This window comes from Juglans regia, chromosome 2 (genome assembly GCF_001411555.2).
Source record: "Juglans regia cultivar Chandler chromosome 2, Walnut 2.0, whole genome shotgun sequence".
NCBI lineage: Eukaryota > Viridiplantae > Streptophyta > Magnoliopsida > Fagales > Juglandaceae > Juglans > Juglans regia.
The window spans coordinates 24,895,171-24,902,286 of record NC_049902.1 but is presented as its reverse complement, the minus strand read 5'-3'; the positions used below and the strand labels follow the sequence as shown (position 1 = coordinate 24,902,286).

General features: G+C 40.4%; 1 protein-coding gene and 1 long non-coding RNA gene across 2 annotated transcripts; both read left to right on the top strand.

Moving 5' to 3' along the window:
• The first annotated feature begins 1,266 nt into the window (after positions 1-1,266).
• On the top strand, positions 1,267-4,382 carry LOC108994013. Its single transcript, XM_035687712.1, has 4 exons — positions 1,267-2,932; positions 3,083-3,278; positions 3,390-3,477; positions 3,585-4,382. Exons 1-4 carry the CDS (start codon positions 1,267-1,269, stop codon positions 4,380-4,382), a joined length of 2,748 nt encoding a protein of 915 aa, XP_035543605.1.
• A 987-nt stretch (positions 4,383-5,369) lies between these two features.
• Positions 5,370-5,837, top strand: LOC108994042. Its single transcript, XR_001996624.2, has 3 exons — positions 5,370-5,393; positions 5,487-5,696; positions 5,790-5,837. It is a non-coding gene; the product is annotated as an uncharacterized LOC108994042 (long non-coding RNA).
• Positions 5,838-7,116: the final 1,279 nt, after the last annotated feature.

The window sequence follows — 7,116 nt, the reverse complement described above, 5'->3', positions numbered from 1 at the left end:
ACCTGGGGGACTTTTTCGATGCTTTTTATCCTAGAAAAGGCTAACACTTAGACCGAGATGCTAGCATCTATAGACAAGCTGTACAACAACAAATAGGAAAGCATAACTAAACTGAAATTTTCTGTTTCATAAATCAGTCACTTCATTAATTTTTGGATATTCTTCATATTATGTGATAAATTTGTTCTCTATGAGGGAAAAAAGAAGCTGGAAGCATTTAATCAATTGCTGATAATGATTACAAGTTGTTTTGGCATGGGATCATACTTGTCATGTTTTTGTCACTTAATCTCCTAATTTGATTAATTTACATCGTAACAACTTGTAACTAACGCCATGGATTGAGTTTGATTGCGTTATCTTTTTACATTTTGCCCATTAATCTTGAAATGTATCTATCAACTTATATTGTTTTGAGTTTGATGCATATCTACTACTTCATGATGATCATGTTAGGTTACAAGACTGTTATGTACATTTTACATGATGTATTGATATTTGTGTCATATCATAAATTATACTTAATATGTATTGATATTAAGTCTGAAATCCACATGCATGATCACTTCCTCGTGAAATGTCAAAAGGTGATTTTTTGGCACCTCATAAATCCCTCTTTACACTTTCTTATTCCATATGTATATAGAACATCGTAATAACCTTTGCCATATCATCGTTCACCTAGACGAATAACCTAACATGATGAGTCTTCTTTTTATTTAGATGGACAAAAGCTGGATGAATTTGGGTGATAGACTTGTATCACCTGCATATGCTGAAGGGGTTAAAAATTTCCTCACAATGGCACGAAACCATTGTGAGGGAAGTGATCGCATTCGGTGTCCTTGCCGTATATGTTGTAATAACCTCTTCTTGCCTACATTTGTGGTGGAGTCTCACTTGTTCATAAAAGGGATCAATCCAAATTACACTCAGTGGATATTTCATGGGGAGGAGGAAACACTCCCCATCATTGACGATGGCACCGATCCCGGGGTTGGAGTTGAAGACAACTACATTGATGACATGGACCGTATGTTAGATGACATCCGGGCAGGCACATTCGGAGATGCTCCTGAAGACAACACTACATCGCCAACTCAGCCATCAATACCACATCCCTCCCCAAACTCAACTTTTGACCAACTATTAGAGGATGCTCGACGTCCTCTATTCGACGGCTGCACTAAATTCTCAAAACTCTCATTCGTTGTGAAGTTGTTACATATTAAAACGCTCGGTGGGTGGTCAATCAAGTCTTTCGATATGCTCATAAGCCTTTTGCGGTCTGCCTTTCCTGATGCTAAATTGCCTAATTCATATGAGGAGGCAAGGTCATTGGAGCGAGGGTTGGATTTCAAGTACCACAAAATACACGCATGCCCCAACGACTGCATTTTATTCTGGAAGGAATATGCTAATCTTAATGAGTGCCCTATATGTAAGGCTTCGCGTTGGATGCCAAATACACATGGGTCACGAGTGATCCCACAAAAAGTGCTTCGGCATTTTCCTTTGAAGCCAAGATTGCAGCGTCTCTTTGTGACAGACAAGATAGCATCTGATATGAGATGGCATAAAGAGCAGCGGGTACCCGATGAGGGTAGTATGAGACATCCTGCTGACTCTCAGTCCTGGCAAACATTTGATCAAGCCCATTGTTGGTTTGCTAGGGATGCTCGCAATGTTAGGCTCGGTCTGGCAAGCGACGGCTTCAATCCCTTCAACAACCTAGCAAAACCGTATAGCATTTGGCCAGTGATTCTTGTCCCGTATAACTTGCCGCCGTGGTTATGCATGAAAGACCAGTTCTTCATGACATCGCTCATTATCCCTGGCCCAAAATCACCAGGGAATGACATTGATGTGTATTTGCAACCGTTAATTGATGAGTTCCTTGAACTCTGGGAACATGGGGTACCTACATATGATGCTTCCACAAAGGAAATGTTCATGTTGCATGCTGCCTTATTGTGGACAATTAATGACTTCCCTGCTTACGGAAATCTTTCTGGGTGGTCAACAAAAGGGAAATTGGCATGTCCTTCTTGCAATGCAAGCACAGATTCTAATTGGTTGAAGTATGGCAGAAAACAGTGTTATATGGGACATCGACGTCTATTACCGGCAGGTCACGTGTGGCGGATAAGAAAATGGTTGTTCAACGGTAAAGAAGATCATCGCATGCCACCAAATTGGGTTGAAGGACATGGTCTCTTAACTCAACTACAAATGCTTGGAGATGTCCAATTTGGAAAATCTTGTAGGAAGAGAAAACGCACTGCAGAACAGTTGAACTGGACAAAGAAAAGCATATTCTTCAAACTACCTTATTGGTCAATGTTGCGGCTTCGACATAATCTAGATGTTATGCATATTGAGAAGAACATTTCCGATAGCATATTGGGCACTTTAATGGACATGCCTGGCAAAACAAAAGATAATATAAACTCTCGGCGTGATCTGGAGAACTTGGGCTTCAGAAAAGAATTGCATCTTAAGTCTGAAGGTGGACGTGTTACAATGCCACGTGCATTGTACACATTACATGGAGATGAAAGGAATAAATTATGTGAGTGGCTTGCTGGGGTTAAATTTCCAGATGGGTTTGCCTCCAATGTCACGCATTGTGTATCTGTGCGTGATTGCAAAATCAGTGGCCTCAAAAGCCATGACCATCATGTTTTCTTGCAACGACTGCTTCCTATTGCTGTTGGGGGGTTCTTAAGGAGTGATATTGCATTGGCGTTGACTGAACTTAGCAGTTTCTTCAAAGAGTTGTGTGCCCGAACCCTGGATGTGAATCGCTTATCCCAGCTTCAACTTGATATCGTCACCATTCTATGCAAATTAGAGATGATATTTCCTCCCTCTTTTTTCGATATTATGGTCCACCTAGCTGTCCATTTACCGGGTGAGGCCATACTCGGAGGTCCAGTTCAATATCGGTGGATGTATCCATTCGAAAGGTATCTCGGGAAATTCAAGCGGTATGTTAAGAATAAAGCTCGTCCAGAAGGTTCAATAGCGGAAGCCTACATTCACATCGAGTGTTTGACATTTTGCTCCATGTATCTCCAAGATGTTGAGACGAAGTTTAATCGAGCAGACCGCAACATTGATGGTGGAGAAGATGATACTATAGATGGTTTCAAAGTTTTCAACCAAAGACTTCGTCCATTGGGTATAGCTCGTAATGTGCAATTACAAGATAAACTTCGCACCTCGGCCATATGGTATGTGCTTAACAACTGTATCGAGATTGGACCTTATCTCGAGTAAGCAATCATGACTTCCTTTGTGCTTTTTCGAAACGACCTACTACTATCTTGTAGACTTTACGTAACTGGGGTTAATATTGATTGGCTGATTGTGTTCACCAAATGCAGGGAGCACTATGACAAATGTAGGGAGTCAAACCCAAATTCTGTTGATCGCACGCATCAAAATGAGTTTCCAACTTGGTTCAAGCAACGTGTAAGTTAGCACGGGCGTATATTCTATCTACTTATAATTAACCCGACCTTGCTTTTGAGTATGTATTTCAAAGTATAAGTTCAAAACTTAGCCCGATATTTGTGTAGGTTCAAGACCAACGTACGGGAAACCCACCACAGGTGTCTGCTGATTTGTATGCGTTAGCTTGTGGTCCAGACCCTTGGGTTGCATCATATGATGCCTGCATTATAAATGGTAAACGGTTCCATACGAAGCAGCTTGAACTTCGCCGACGATCACAAAATTCAAGGGTGTTGGTAACTGGTGACGAAGATACTAATAACTTAGACTTTTATGGTGTTCTTAATGATGTTGTGGAGTTACACTACATGGGAGGTCGTCGAGTGTACTTGTTCAGTTGTGATTGGTTTGATGTTGGTGATAAGAAGCGTGGGGTACGAGTAGACGATCATATAACTAGTGTCAACATGGACAGAACTTGGTATAAGAACGAACCATTTGTGTTGGCATGCCAGGCTTCCCAGTGTTTTTACATTAGAGATATAAGGTCGAAGGGAAACTGGTATGTTGTGCAGAAGTATAATAATAGGAATGTGTATGACATTCCACCAGTGCCAAGGGTTCCGGATGATATTAATAATGAATCAAGTGAGGATGATGTATATCAAGAAAATGAGCCATCATTTGATTATTCACTTTTACATTGTGATGCATATCCAGTATCAACTCCACTTAGTAGGACTGATATAGAACCTATCCACATTGATGCACGAGGCCATAAGGCGGTTGGTGGTGAATGCATCAATTCAACAGACTTTATTGATGATGGAATGATTTCATCTTGTTCCGGAGATGGTTATGGTGATTGGGAATATTCGGATGAAGATGACCTATCCACCGATGAAGAATCGGAGTCAGAATAGGCATCTGCCAACCATTGGAAACCAGGTGAACACCGCATCATCAAAAAGAGTCAACCTTCATGGCCTTGGATCGCATGCTGGAATATAAACTTGTTTTTGCCATAAATTCATATTCTTAAACCAAGATGTTGGTTTTTTTCACGCACCCTAAAATAGAAGTATTAATGAGGGTACACAAACCATTAAATATAGTGTCACAATATTTATTTTAATGCATTGTGTTATTGCATGGTTGTCGTGGTTATGTTTCCTCTAAATAACTTCATGTAATAAACGTTTGCTATTGTTTAATCTCAGGTGGACGTAAATAGGAGACATTTGGTTAGAGTGATCAAGGGAAAATCCATATTAATCTCATCTCAACCCATGGAGTTAACAAGAAGCATAAACGGTCCAGGTAGATCCTTGCCTAGTGTACGAGGAGCCCGTCCCCGGAAATATGTGCCGTATAGATGTAGTGCACGTAGGCCACGTGGAGTCCGCATTGGAGATGCTAGTTCAAATGATGAAACGCAACCTCCAAGCCATCCATTGGAGACTCCTTGTGCGAACCCATGTGTAGAGACCGAGGCAAACAGAGAACCCTCCCCGAGGGGAGCAGCGGATTCTGTTCAACATATTCAGATCGGTCTAGTTGACAATGATGTACAAGGTGATTTTAGGATACTATATCATTGTCATCTACACTTGCTTTAAACAAATGAGACCCCTAACACACCCTTATTGTTTTCATGTTATACAGGTGAGGATGTCTCGGCTGTGCCTGGAGATCAGCAGGCACAGACAAGACGTGGTCGCGGGCCAGCGAAGTGTTCTGAATTTGAAAAATTACGTAAGCATGGGAAAGTGCTACTGAAGATAAATTGTGGAGAAACAGCACCATGTTGCGAGAATGCGAACATGTTTACAACACGTTTAAGCTGGATCATTAAACATCACTGCAACATGAGTTACCCAAGATGGAGTGATGTACCCCAAGAGCATAAAGATGAATTAATCGATCGTGTTCGGGTAAGACTTTTATACACTTTGATGTTGATCATTAAAGATTTATACCATATCTAATTCACGCCATATCACCCTAAATTTTAATGGGCTATGTAGGGTGATTTTGAATTGGATTGGGACTTAGAGAACCATCAATTGGCTGTGACTAAACAGCTTCGTAAGCGCTTTAATGCCTTCCACCACCAACTGCATCAGATATATATGTCATATGGCAGCCATGACGAGGCATTGGCGACTGGGACTAGTTTGGTCACCCCCCTAGTATGGTTTAAGCTCTGTGAACGATGGGGTAGCGAGGCCTTCCAGGTATGCATCTTGCATGTTCAATCCAAACCCGTCCATGTTTTTTATATTTATTACTCTATTTACATTTGATCTCACAAAGGATTTTCATGACAGAAAATATCAAGTCAAAATCGGGACAATAGAAGGATGCTGAAAATTAACCATACAACTGGTCGCAAATCCTTTGTGAGGATGCTAGAACAAAAGGTATAAAATTTGAACAAATGTCATATCATGGCAATCATGGCAACCACACACTAACATAATGTTTAATATAGGACGTAGATTTTCGCGAAAATATATATATATATATATATCCCCATGCTTTCTCTGATATATGATCAATTTGCATTTTGTTTATCATCATTTTGGTTAGTCATGTTATTAGTGATTAAGTTATCCATGCCATATGTAATATATTATCTGATTGAATATGTTACATGCACACTTACCACACACATGTAGCGTGCTGAAAATGCAAATTTGGTGGACTTCTACAAGGAGACCCACTGGTCCAAGAAGAAAGATAAATTTGTTACACCTGCCACCGAAGACATTTATGTGAGTATATTCTACCTTGATATTTTGTATGTTAAATGCAATGATGGTTCAAAGAGTTTTGACTACTATCTTAAAAATACATTATTAGGACATAAAAGTCCATAATCGGTTCATTATGTCCTATTGCAGAAGGATATGGTAGGAAAGTTGGATAATCTAGAACCAGCTAAACGAACTGACGAAGCAGCAGCGGGTGTCTTTAGAGAGGTGCTTGGGCATCGACCGGGATATGCAAGAGGCTTGGGGGAGATGGTGATCCCCGAGGCTACAAGACAGCGGTCATTGGCACGGGAGAAAGAGTATATTGCTTTGATTGAAAAACATAAAAAAGAGGCTGAAGCATCCAAGAGTGAGATGGAGTCAATGAAGGCAAACATGGAGGTTATGATGGAGAAACAAAATGAAACCGATCGTATGTTGAGGGCCATCTTAGCTGCGAACCCGTCCCTCAGTGGGTCTCTTCGAGAGACTCACTGAGGAGATTTGTTGTGGTCAAATATGGGAAGGTTTTTTGTGGTATTTTGTGGTGCATTTTTGGACATTGATGGTGGATTGACAAGCATTATATATATAGAATATCTATCCAATGGGAGGTTATATATATATATATTTTGTGGGAGCAAGCTGGGTTGGGAAAGCACATGTTTTGTCTGATGCTTGACTGGACAATAACATCTTGCCCAAATTCACGGAAGGTCTACAAGCAGGTGATGTCTTCATTCCCCTATGCGATTTACTTCTACTATGGTTTCTACTTTTTGAATGCGTTTCTTTCTAAACATTATGTACATTGACCATAGTTTGGTTTTGCAAACTGGATTATGCAATTATGGAAAATGAAACATTTTGATGTTCGGTTAGTGTCTTAACTTGATAGACC

Excerpts from the sequence above, each read along its gene's own strand:
- LOC108994013 (XM_035687712.1), top strand. The coding sequence starts at position 1,267 with ATGCTCATAAGCCTTTTGCGGTCTGCCTTTCCTGATGCTAAATTGCCT. Across the intron at positions 3,279-3,389 it reads GAGATTGGACCTTATCTCGA|GGAGCACTATGACAAATGTA; the intron begins GTAAGCAATCAT and ends CACCAAATGCAG. Across the intron at positions 3,478-3,584 it reads CAACTTGGTTCAAGCAACGT|GTTCAAGACCAACGTACGGG; the intron begins GTAAGTTAGCAC and ends ATATTTGTGTAG.